Source organism: Cydia pomonella, chromosome 16, assembly GCF_033807575.1.
Source record: "Cydia pomonella isolate Wapato2018A chromosome 16, ilCydPomo1, whole genome shotgun sequence".
Lineage (NCBI taxonomy): Eukaryota > Metazoa > Arthropoda > Insecta > Lepidoptera > Tortricidae > Cydia > Cydia pomonella.
This window is the reverse complement of record NC_084718.1, coordinates 9870059-9884009: the sequence shown is the minus strand read 5'-3', so window position 1 is coordinate 9884009 and position 13951 is coordinate 9870059. Positions and strand designations below refer to the sequence as shown.

At 35.7% G+C, this 13951-nt stretch overlaps 1 protein-coding gene across 2 annotated transcripts in view; it reads left to right on the top strand.

The window, feature by feature from the left end:
* LOC133526134 (monocarboxylate transporter 4-like) overlaps positions 1-2371 on the top strand; it is an 82250-nt gene extending 79879 nt beyond the window's left edge. For both annotated transcript variants that reach the window (XM_061862611.1, XM_061862612.1), the window contains exon 12: positions 315-2371. In XM_061862611.1, the coding sequence (XP_061718595.1) occupies positions 315-850 (536 nt within the window). In that variant the 3' untranslated portion in view covers positions 851-2371. The remainder of the gene's footprint in view (positions 1-314) is intronic.
* Positions 2372-13951: the final 11580 nt, after the last annotated feature.

The following is a 13951-nucleotide window of genomic DNA, read 5'->3' as shown; positions in this document are numbered from 1 at the left end:
TTAAAACACGACCGAAGTGTGTGAGTGTTTTAAATCGACACGAGTTGCGAATTGCCTATTCGTACATGTATCGTACAACATTTTACAGTACATAGGCCCTTTAAATTTTCGACATAGATACGTAATGTGCTAATTATCGCGTTAGTGCGGTAAAGTAGCCCCATATGTATTGTAAAATATTTTTTTGTAATTTTTCTATCGTGTTGTATTCAAAAACTGACTATAAGTGGCTATAGTAGCTTTATTTGACGTTCATAAGCGCGTTGTAATATGCCTACTTGAATAATAAACTATCTTTATATCTATTTTTTTAGGTTTCGTCCAAGGTGCAGAAGCTCTTCCTGTGATAGTCGGTGTGCCGGTGACGGGATACATCAACCAGCAGGCGCCGCGAGCCGGCTTCTACTTCTCGACGGCCGCCACCCTCACCGGCGCTCTGCTGTTATTCTTCGTGGGCTTCTCCAAGCGCGAGCCGGAGCCGCCGCCAGCGGCGCCCGCGCCGACCGTGTCGGAGGCGTGCCCGTGCGTGACGCCGCCGCGCTGCGAGCCGGCGTGGTGCGCGTGCGGCGCGGGCGGCGCTACGGCCTACTGCGCCTGGCCCGGGCCGTCGTGCAGCGCGCGCCTGCCCAAGTCCCTCTCCTACGCCGCGCCACTAGACCGTGTTTGCTGCTCGGCCGCCGCCTACCCCGAGTGCTGCCGCCGCGCGCCGCCGCTGCGGCCCTCGCGCAGCGTCCCTGAAGGCCTCGCCCGCCGCGGGAGCACTTGGAGCCGCGGCGGCTCCTATCGTGCCTCCTGTCGCTGTCGCAGGCGGGAGCACCATCTCATAGAGCAGATCACTACGTCGGTATGATCGTTCACTCATTGAGTAGATGCTCGTGAATACGATTAGTGAGAACTTGTAAATATTTATTCTTTGTAGCTAAAGCTGATAGTGGTTAGGATAAAGCAATAACGGGATTGATTATAATGTTGGAAGCAGTGCGATTATTGTAACTTATTTGTCGACTTTTATGTATTAAGTTCACCAATGCGCAGACAAGTAAATTTTCATTCCTGGTTCGATCAAGATATATATTTTAATGAAATTGAAACAACTTAAACTTTTGATCATACTTAAGATATACAAAATATTTATATAATTATTAAAACTGAGTATTTCTTGAAGTACTTGTGGGACCTCTATCGTTATGTAGCTCATACGGAAATAATGTAATGAATACTCATGTTTCATCGAATTTTAATATTTAATCTATGATATACTAATATCACTCAACTTTTGACCCTATTCCTTTCCTGTCCAGTGTCCACGGCTAGCTAGAGCGAATATAGATACAGGTAAATTAGCCAGAGTTTCAATCGAATTCCTCACCATTTATTAAGTAGATATCAAATGTACCTAGTTTATTAACGATTCTGAACATAAAAATACATTTTAGTGTCATAACTGTTTTACAGGACATATGGTTCTACATTACCGCACTAGTGCGATAATTTGCACTTTACGTGTCAAGTGCCTAACAGCGTAAAACGATATACGATACATGTGCTAATAGGTAATTCACAACTCGTGTCGATTTAATTCATCACTACTCGTTGCGAATTTCCTGCTGTTCGCACTTGTATCGTTATGTACTATTAACCTCATTAAACAACAGCTGCCGTAGATATATATTTTAAGTTTACACTCTTCTTGCACTTTTTGATAAGTTCAGTATAGTACATTACGATACAAGTGCGAAAAATAGGAAATTCAAAATGAGTGGCGATAAATTAAAACACGACCGAAGGGAGTGTTTTAAATCGACACGAGTTGCGAATTACCTATTCGCACATGTATCGTACAACGTTTTACAGTACATATGGCCCTTTAAATGTTTGACACAGTAACGTAATATGCTAATTTGCGCACTAGTGCGGTAAAGTAGCACCATATGTACTGTAAAATGTTATTTTGCTTCAATGAGTCTAACCAGCAATATTTCTTAACGAATACTAATACGAAATTCCCAAAGAGTAGTTTTCTTTCAATTTATCTTTATTAGAAATGGTGAAGAGGCAGTTGTAACGCTTGCTGATTTACTGCTAGGAGTAAGCAAATGGATATATCAATAGATCTTATAACGGGAAACGCGAACAAAGTCAATTTTAGCAATTTGTGAAATAACGTTTTTGACACGCGGCTCGGTATGTGTTAGAAAGTTATTTTTTCGTTATTATTAAGTAATTAAAATACTTTATTGTTTGTTAATCGTAGAATGTAATGATCGTTTATAATTTGTGCTGTTACGAGGATTGTTATGTTTTTGTACCAAAGCGTGTTTTACAATTTTGGTGGTGAATAGAAAAGTTATTAAAGAAATTAGCAATATTATTGGTCTTTTACATTCTCTCAGTTCGGCCAAAACCCATGTCATAATCGACAGCAAGATCGTCCATCTATATTATTCAACACCACCTTCACATACCTTCCCATTAACACCCTTACCTATCCCTCTATACCGTCTTTAACTGAAATTATAACGTTAGATCATTACGTCATCCAATCTATTATAAACTTATTACTGCTAATATATGGACCGAATATTCGGTAATTATTAGTATTCTTTTATTCCGCAAGTATTTTACTGACCACCAGATATAATAAAATATACTTAACGTCGAAAAAAAAACATTTTTACTTATTGCCCAAAATACTATTAAATACTATTTTAATATGAAATTATAACCAAATTTTACATCTTGCTCTGCTATTAAAGCAAATGACACCAAAATAATAATTGTTAACCCAAAAATAGTAAATGATCAGCATTATTAATATTATTTAAAATAAACCCCTTATAAACCGCGAACAATTTGAATTAATGACATAAATTGACAACAGACTTAGCTTTTTTTAAAATCATAGACAATTGGTGATACAACATGGAAATATCTGTCAACAATATTTGGCTAGAAAGACTCTATTAGCAGTTCGGTTCTGTGAGGATCGCAGTGTGAACCTAACCTAATCCACTTTTTTACGATTATTCCGAAGGAAGCTAACAGAAGTCCTTGATAGAAGAACACAGACACATCGAGATTAGGCTCATTAAAAAGGTCTCGACAAGTACTTGATAGACATGCAAATGAGAAGAAGTACAGTCAGCAATAAAAGTGTGAGTCTCCAATTTTTTTAAGTTCCTTGTTTTTAAATTAAAATTTAAGCTCCTTCAGAACTTATTAAGTACTCTCTTCCACCACGTTATCAAATAGTTTATTTCTATTAGAATGGTACAGATGAACCAAGTAATGCCGACAAATATTCGGTTCAGTAACATCTGAAACCTGGAAACCTGACAGCAAGGCTAAATCTACCTGCTGAAGTAAACTTATGTGCTCACAGAAAAAAAATGTTTAATACAAGTTGGCGCCTTCACACGGACTGAATTCTTGTACCAACAAAACATCGTAAACAACGTACACAGTAGATATTCATCACACGTGTTATGAGAAAAACTCTGAGCTGAGATAAGTATACCTAAGTCGTTCCCGAGTATGAAAACCTCACTCAAGGTAGGTGAAGTAACGTATGTATTATGCGGAATAATATGATTACGTTTACGTTGATACGCACTAAAATAAAATACCAACAGTAAAAGTGAAGACCGTGAAACGTCCGGAAGTGATATCGATCCTTAGAGTCGATGGACCCGGACAATACCATCACAGAGACAATTCGGATCCGCCACCCGGAATATAGATGAAGCCCTGAAAATAAGTGCTCAGATTACTCGTAGTTGTACGATTTCACTTCAAAGCAATTTGGAATTTCTATTATTGTAATGCTATAATTTCATTTCAAACACGGGAAACGCGATGTAAACTTTACTGGGTGCCTAATTGTTTTTAGCTTTAACGATGCAGCTTGCAAACGGCGTCTGGCTACTGAGCGATTTTATGAGTACGAGCGGCGATAATGGTCAATTACATTAAGAGCTATCTAAAAAATTAACTCTACATTAATGACACTCTTTTAAAGAGCAATTTGAAATAGCCGAGCGTAAAGAAAATTCATATTTAACGAGAGTTTGCCACGACACGACATCACATCATCATCATCCTCATATTTATTCCCTCAATAGAATAAAGGATTCTTTGTACCTAATTTTAAGTTGCCCAAAACGTCATCAATCACAGTCCTCACTCATCTTAGCCTGATTCCTCCAAACCTATAGGCAAATGGGAAGTGCGGGCGGGAAGAAATGAGGTGATTTCAATAGACCTCACGCTCTCGACAATCTCGTCACTCGTTTTACGAGCCGTGACGTCCTAGTCTCCTAATAAACCTTTATGTCCGACCGGCATTCTAGAATACCAAGTAATTCCATGTAATTATTTAGGCCAACATCCTCGATACGATCGTATTTACATTTTATACATATAAGCGTACTAATAAGGCGCGCTTGTAGGTAAAAGGAATTACATAAATATGGCTCGTATTAGTAGCTGCGGGAATGCAATATTTCATATACGGAAGATAAGTCCCGATCTGGATGTGATCGCTTGATATTCGCCGGAGAGCACCGTCCGTCATAAGAGTGGTCGTAATTAAGACGCGGTGGGTCGACGCGTGCGCCGCATACATTTGCCGAGGATTATGGAAATGTATCCCGCACAGATCCGCCACTATCCTCAGAAATTCTCTATATTTCAACGAATTCTGTTCTGTCTGTCTGTTATTCGCGATGGTCAGCTTGTGCGAATAACTAACAGGCCAATATCGTCCGGCGAACTGGTAATAAGTGGGCCCCTTAAAACTATATACGTATTCTCGTCGTGTTCTATGTATTCGTAAGTATAACAAACCACCCGCAAATGAACTGTCACGTGTAAGTTAGAAATAATTTCCGCGCGCTGCGCGGCCGCCTAATTATTTATGCATGAAGTTAAGAAAATACGACACTAAAGACAACAGAACCACTGCACACATTTCATGCTTAATTAAATGTGCGTTGCCAATTACTCATCTGAACGTTCCGCGCTGCGCCTGTGTAAAATTAAGAGGTGTTATCTGAGCGGCTTTGCGACTTATTTAATATTAAAGGTAAAATTGGTATAGTAGTACTACTGATGCAATAAAATAAAATCAGGCGCTGACAATGATAATACTCAACAACAGAAAACGGCAGTGAATATTTTATTGTGGTTGGCTTTTGGCTTCGACAGTTGATTGTTTTGATTTCCGAACATTTTGCGGTAAAATGATGAAGCGGGCTTACAAATGTATGATATACATTATGCATAACGTAATCCATAAAGCAACTTTACGTGAACATCATATTACATTAACATACTGGAACGGCGACGACCCCCGCTGATTTGTGTATTCAATTACGTGGTAATCACTTCAAATGCGTCTCGGAGACGTTCTACTAGGAATATGTAGAAATGCCTAAACAAATATCCAGGGCTTGGCCATAATAGTCACGTCGAGTATGATAATTTTGTGAAAGAAATATTACGAGACGTACCTATCTTATACAAGAAATAAGTTACTCCATTTATAAACATGCAAAACGCGCATTAGGTATTAACAATAGATAGGTACATATTTAGTAAATATAAGTAAATTATACGATCAAGCGAAGTTATGCTGTTATTGATTGACAGTAAAGCTATTTCCTTTGACTGAATACGTAGTAATTTGTAATTGCCTATCTTATTCAGAAACTATAGCTAAACTTTAAGTAATTCCTGTATTCCGGTCCGTAAATCTAAAGTGAATAGTATAAATTAACACGAAACTACATTCGTATGCAAAGTTGAACTGGAGCCTCGCCAGTCAACTGCTGTGAGAATAAAGTCCGTATTCAATAGGTTCCACCATGTGAATTAAATAATAGCATCATTTGTGTAAACTGGAATCATCTATATGTGTACTTTATACATTATGGTAGCGTGAAAACCATATGATTTGTAATTTATTATGTTTAAACGGCCAATCGCATAGTATATTTTCAAAAGGCATCTTACGTCTGCTTTCCTACGACTTAAATTCGGATCCGAAGCGCGGCTGTCCTAAAAATCCTCGTAAATAATTGTCCCCTAATTTATCGAGTGTTTTCCAAGAGTGGCCATGATTGCTTGAGTTCGAACCCACGAAATCTGGTTTCGAAGTACGTAGATGTAGGTACACATTATGAATCTTAGTTCCAATTCAATTCCATAAATCACCCTTAATTTCATCATAATTACCTGAATTTACTTTATTGGATATAAGTTAGTAGGTACACTTTGCAGTATATTGGGCAAACAAATAAACACAAACAGTGTACAAACTTGGTCAGTACCAAGTTTGTGATCAGAATATCAAATTATTTTGTATCGGGTTTCCATTTCTGGGAAGATCCGTCTTGAAACGAAAATCCTGATTTGTCATTTATTTAATCTTTACTGAGAACCAAGATTTTCAACCCTTCGGTAAACCGGATGTAAAGAATAAAGAGTTTAACTAAACACTCTAATATCTGGGCAACCGAGAGTTTGCTTGGACGGACAAAGTTATATTTTATTATTAAATACTTAAATACAGCTCGCTTGATAATCTTAGACTGCCTTCAGAACTTAAAAGGTGTGCTTAAAAGTAAATAAAACAAAGCTCTTATAAAAAACTTACATCAAATAAAACTAAAAAGACTGGTACATTTTTATATTTTATTTTATTTTCCAGTATTTACTGAATACTACGTCGCATAATCATTTACATGATAAAAACTATCATATGTCCTTCCCCAAGAGTTCCAGGATTATATAAACTATCTTCATACCAAAGTTTCATTTAAATCAGTTCAGAAGCTTAAGAAAAAGGTAGCAAACAGATTGACACACAAACAGAGTTACTGTCGCAACTTTAATAATGAGAATTAGTACTGTTAAATCATATCTTGCACATCTCCAGCCATAAAACGGCTTTTTATTTATTATTAACACAAACATTAAGGTCCAAATTGAGCTTTCACGCAATAATGCGACTTTGCCGCTGAAAACGTCGACCGGTTACGTTTATCTCGCAATTATGGTAATGTAAGCGAAACAACGTAACGCTCCCGCACCTTTCGGAGCGGCTTCGAACTGCTACTGGGCTGGGACGCGTCACGCAAATAGAAATAACGATGAGTATGTAAATGCTTCTACTTGGCTTTTTTAATGAACAGATCTCGACTAAGGGATTAAAAATGTAATAAATATCCAACACCTCTAGAGACTATAGTACATTACGATACAAGTGCGAAAAATAGGAAATTCGAAACGAGTGGCGATAAATTAAAACACGACCGAAGGGCCCTTTAAATGTTGGACACAGTAACGTAATATGCTAATTTTCGCATTAGTGCGGTAAAGTAGCACCGTATGTACTGTAAAAAAAGTTACACACATGTACTCGTAAATCATGTAATTATTTCGATAGTACAAGTTGATAGTTTGAAAACTGATGTTACTAGACCACACGTACAATCAGCTGCAGAGAGAGGTGGGGGGAGTCACCTCTCTCTGCAGCTGACTGTACATAGGGTCTTGAAAGTCAATGTTAGAATGCATTTCAAAGCAAATAGTAGATTGTTAACCAAGGGATGAAAGGTACCCAATTCTGCCGTGGTAGTTTGGTGCTTGAACGTAGTGGGAGCACCAAAAGTCCGAGACTGAAATGATGTCTTTCACCCGAGTCAAACACTACTTTTTATATCGAATGCAAGGAAACCAAACAAGATAAGGCAATTTTTCATAAACTGTAATTAAAGTAATAGACATAATTTTTTCCTTAGGACTTACTTGTAATCGGAGACTTTACATGTGCGAAGATTAATAAATCCTAGCATTTAGATTGCAGTATTTATGATAACACACATATTTTAGCAAACTGCAGTAATTTTCAAATGATTTGTTCAGTAAAGTATCAAATTGCCTTTTACTTTTTCATTTTTTTTTACTTTTTCGTTTTATTGCCTGCTATTGCTATTGTTCAACAACATTACTGATACAAATACAACCAACATAATGAAACTATTTTCTTAGAGAATTTAAATATTAAATACTTACTTTGTTTTTATTTCATGATAGTGCTAAACAACTTTTTAAAGCCCATTTAATGTCGTAAAAACTTTTACGTACGATTCTGCCTTTACTCACTTACGCAAGTGTAAGGTTTAAAAAAAAATTGGTGTATTTCTTTTGGTTCCCGCTATCCGCCTTATGAAATCGATGTTAATATAATTCAACAATAGAAATCAAAAATATTTTTTTATTTTTTTATCTGAAAGTGGGTTATTGTTGTTCTATGAAGTGTGCAGCAGTGATACCTTTCTGCAGTAGAGCATTTACATTCCAAGTACTTTTTATATATTTTTTAAGATAAGCAATTAAAATTAAATTGGTTGCACTATTTCCATTCTGATATTTAATTCCCCATTCCATAATCAACGTTATTTTGCCTAAATTGTTAATTGAAAGTACTCGTACTACTTAAAACGACCTATGTAAGTTTACACTTAGTCATGTTTTTTTTAACACAAGTAGTATTTTACTTGCGTCGTATTTATTCAAAATGAAAAGTACAGGGTTTAACTCGAGTGAAAGGCACCATTTCATCCCTTGATTAACAATCTACTATATTTGAACAATTTACTTACATCATTTTCGATTTAAAAATCCAATGCGGGAATAGTAAAATTAGGACCTACCAATAAGGAGTGGTTCAGTAAAAAAGTGGCAGTGAATTCTCTAGTATATTTTTTTTTATTTTATACTAATTATGAAGCAGTTTAGTCAGTCAGCGTTTTTCAATAATCTATAGATAAAATACTATATAATAACAATAAAATCATATTGAGAAATATCAGATTGTTTGAGTTTTCTCATTTTAATTGCAATGTACTAGGTACGTAAGTTTTTGTACAACATAATTTGACAATCTTCACCTGCCGTTTTCCACAATGCCACACCTGAATTTAAATTTTCACAACTAGTTATACGCTTTTAGGAATATCTCTTACAAGTAAATTATACCAAATAACTGGAGTTCATCTGCGATAGTCAGGAAGTCTCTCCAATCTAACCTCTGACAGAGGTTTTCTATGGGAGACAAATTTCGGTAAAAATCGCAAATACACAAAAATGGAAATTCCATGTACCTAACTACCTCAAACTGAAGTCAAGTATTAAGTAGCTTATCAATCTTAAAGAAAAAACTATGTTTATGAGAAACACCTCATAAATTCACTCAGAAGACGCTGTTTCTAAAAGTCATAGGATACATGTAATATAAAAGGCGAACACTTCAATTCACCCTTTTATTTTAAATACGATTGTATTTAATTGTATAGAATAGTATGTACGGATTACTACAAAAATTAGCTACTTAAAAAATATCACCAAATAAAATGAAAAATCCACATAGTGTGCTGCTACTTTTTTTCTGAACCACTCCTTAGTTCCACGCGGAGAAATAATACAATATTTTTCCATTTGTTTCCTCTTAATTGCTCGTGGGACAGGAACACAGAGGAGTACACCACTTTTTTGCATTATAGCAGAAATGTATCACTTTTTTGCATTTTATAGACCAAGAATGACCCGCTTTCAAAGCATGGGATGTGAAATATATTTTCATTTTACATTTTAGACTATTCTTAGATGAGGAAATGAATGCAATGGAATTCCATGAATAAATTACGCGAAGGTTTTTAATTCTCATTTAATTGCGCTTATTAGGATCTGTAAATAATGTTTCATCTATTCACAATTTCAAAACGTTTTCGTGAATAAACAAAATTATACGTTGATTTTAAGCAATGCGCGTGCTGTAAAATGAATTTACAAAAACAAAATATGATAAGAATGCTATTGGTTTACGCATAACAACAGTAATCAACTTTCAAGTTGAGATTCTGAACTTTAGCTTGTTTTTTTTTAATTACAAAAGGTTGGGTAAACATTAATGCAAACTGTTTATCTTATTATAGTGCTCGTTTTCAATTCGCCCAGCATCAAACAAAGATACATTTGATTATACATTTTATATTTGCATAATATATAAACAAATATTAACTTAACACTCGAAAACTGCAAATAATTAAACACATTTCTTTTTACATTTATAAACGTTAGAGGTACAAGAATATGAATTATCGACAGGGACATGACATAAAGAACGTTTAAAAACAAAACCTTCATTCCGTAATGTAATGTCTGCTTTTATCTTATACCTTTAAACGAACAAATATATATTATATTGTTTGTATATATATATATATATTTCTGTGATCTCGGAAACGGCTCTAACGATTTCGCTGGGTTTTTGGGGGTATACAATCTATCTAGATTAGTCTTATGTTTGGGAAAACGCGTGTTTTCGAGTTTTCATGCGTTTTTCTTTCGACGCAGAATATGGTCGCTAATTTCGTGTTACCGGCCACTGTCAGTCTGGTCCATCGGGTTAAGACGCGGACTGCTAAACGAGTGTTACGGGTTCGAATCTCGCCCGGTGACTAACTTTTGTTTTTTTTTTATATGTTCAAGTTTATGTATAATTTTTTAATTTTTATTGTTTTAGACAAGTTTAATTTAGTAAAAAAAATTAGTTAAGATTATCACCTATACACCACCATATTACAATAAATAGTTATCGGTCGCCCAGGTACTAGGTTTTTAATTGTGGAACATTCACAGAAGTTATAACATTTTTGTCTACTCGTCGACTTTAATAGTTGAATTATGACTTCGTATACCAAACTATAATCGCATACACTATGGGCTCTACAGAATTGGTCTCAAATTAACGATAGGTACCTACTTAATGACCATTACATAAATTTATTCGACTGAAAATAAAAGAGTGTTAATTACCTACCATAAATAATACTTTATTTTCTGGCAACGTACCTTTCAAGGTGTAAACACTTTTGAGATTGCCTTTAAATATTTTGGGAGCAAGCTCATGGTACAGTCAGCATCAAAAGTAGCGGATCAAACAAGGTGTCAAAAGTATCTACCATTCTGTAACAACTGAACTAAAGGTTCTATATGTAGAAAAAATCAGACTGTAAAAGATATACTTTTGAACGGGAATTTTAAAGATTTACCTGTATTTGGAAAAGTTATCAGGAATATCAGATACTTTTGGCGGGTTGTTTCGTCCGCTACTATTGATGCTGACTATACCTATTAGCGAAAGTCTCCATTCTATTTATGGAAATGGGCCTTTTTTAACCGAAAACTTTTGTCACAATACACGTTTGTCAGAAAAGTGTTATTATAATTATAAAGTTGTAACCTATTGTCTCATCCCCCGAGAATAATCTAAAAGGCTATGGTTCATTGAAGACCATTTTTCATGCCATTGATCACTGTCAAATGCTGCCATGCCATGAAAACAAATGAAAGCGACTAGCCCCGCGCGACCCCAACCGTATTGTACACTTGTGATCAACTGCAAAATAAATATTATGAGGACATGCTCTGGATAAAAAAGGGTAAGTATAAGGTTTAACGCTTAAGGCGATAGTCAGCGATCACGGGTCAGGGCATACCTGCCTGTATCCGCAATATCTCGACTTGTGTCAAAATAGTCAGACCTAGCTCGGGTTATGATTCGTGTTTGTACCTACTTACAATAAGTTTGGGTATTTAATGAGACGCCGCATTCATAAAATAACCTATTATTTATATAACAATCGCATTTATTTTTATAATTTTTTTCAATAAAGGTATACCTTGACCGAATCAGATAGGTGCCTAGGTACTGATACTTAGAAGATTGAGGTACTTAATTTCCATAAGTCATATAAGCTACACGAGAGTAGTCTGTTCGTATCCTAGGCACACATGAGGTTTAAATGAGCTCTGACTCGCCTACATTTACAAGCGTATATTATTTTAAGCAAATAAAAGCGCAAGATCATGCTGAAAATTAGGCATGGCTACAAAAAAAGTAGGTATTTTAGGTACACTTTCTCTGGGAATGGCTTTTCTATTCACTCACGTCACGTCAGAATTTCAAATAACATCCGTAATTGTATAAGTAGAAATGGAGTTGACTTACCTACTTCTCGGGTTTCACAAACTATTTGTTGTAGAAATTGACTTTTTTCCACCAAACAGTGACCCGCCTGTTTTGTTTGCTTCCAGTTTCTGCCTATACGAATCATTGCTCACAGTTCTATAAACATTGGGTCATAGGTATTATTATGACGTGTTTTTTTTAACATTTACACTTTTGTTTATTTTTTAGGGTTCCGTACCAAGAAGGTCCAAAATGAAATCTTATGGTGCGACTCTGCCCGTCCGTCTGTCTGTCACATTGCTAAATAGTTCGAGAACTACTTGAGCTATCGATTTGAAATGTGGAATAGTTATGGCTAACCAAACCTAACTTAGTCACATTGAAAGTGTTATTTTTTTTATTTACTATATTATCCCAATATGAAGAGGAGGTAAAATTTCAAAGAAGTATAACTAGTTATACTAGGTCATTAATATCATTAAAGTTTATAAACCAAAAATTAAAAATATAATCATCTCTCCTGTATCTTGATAACTTTTTTTATCAAAAAACATATTATAAATTTTTTGCAATTTAACCTCGTTTGTGGGTGTTTCTTATACTTGAAATTTCTATTAGATTACATTTAAAACACCTTATTTCAAATAAAATAATAAAAATTATTGAAATCGGTTCGCATAATAAAGAATTATCCCGAAAAACAACAACATACACACAGGCCGCACAAATTAGTTAGCCAATTTACTGATAGATGGCGCTGTTCACAATTATACTTAGTATACTTCTGGGCAAAAGCCTTTTGTGTTTATTATTACATGAGATAATTGAAAGAGTGTACGGAACCCTCGGTGCGCGAATTACGGGGACTTGCACTTGACCGTTTTTTTTAATATGTTGTACCCGTATTTACAACGTTCCTACAAAATTAATAATTTATATTTGCTTTATTTATTTAAAAAAATACGAGTAGATGTAGATTTTACATAGTGCATTACAATGTTAAGTGGGGGCAATATAAATTATAATACTTTTCCGTATCAATCGGGATCCCCTGTCTTAACGATCTGCCGGAAAACGATTACAGGAATCAAAGAGTAGGGTTTAGGTCGAGAGGCAAAATATGAAATAGATCGTTCAATGATCGCGGTGAGCGAGTTTAATCCCACGGGCGAACGAGTAATCGAAGGTTCTCGAACGATGGCATTAGCAAACTCGCGCTGTGAATTGTCTGGCGCAAATTTATGAAATAATTCTCGAATTTAAGAATATATTACGCTACAACAACGTAACATTTATTATATATTATAATTTTTTTCAAACATGAAGGGTACGTTGACAGGTATCATCTCCATACAAAGTGAAATAACATTTACATGTGTACCTACACAAGTTACGGTGATCTCATTGGCCATAGGTATTTTTCAAACAGCTTGAGTATGGTGATAGCTCTCATTTACAACCTTATATTTAAAACCTTAAAACGCCAAATCACCCAAAATTGTATTGAGATGACACCTGTCATAGTGCCCACCGTGTTTGAAAAATACTATAACCTGGTCGGGTGAGTATCAGTCTCCTTTAGAGTTTAACAGGTATTCCGGCCAATCATTGGAACAATTAGGATAGCACTGATTAACGCTCATCTTATTGACGATACGATACACCAACGTAAGTATAAAAAGCCGGCCAAGTGCGAGTCGGACTCACGCACGAAGAGTTCCGTCCCATTATCTAAAAGTCGCTTTTATGTATGGAAGCCCCCTTAAATATTTATTTTATTCTGATTTTAGTATTTGGTGTTATAGCGGCAACAGAAATACATAATCTGTAGAAATGTCAACTGGCTAACTATTACGGTTCATGAGATGAGATACAGCCTGGTGACAGGCGGACGGACGGACGGACAGTCGAGTC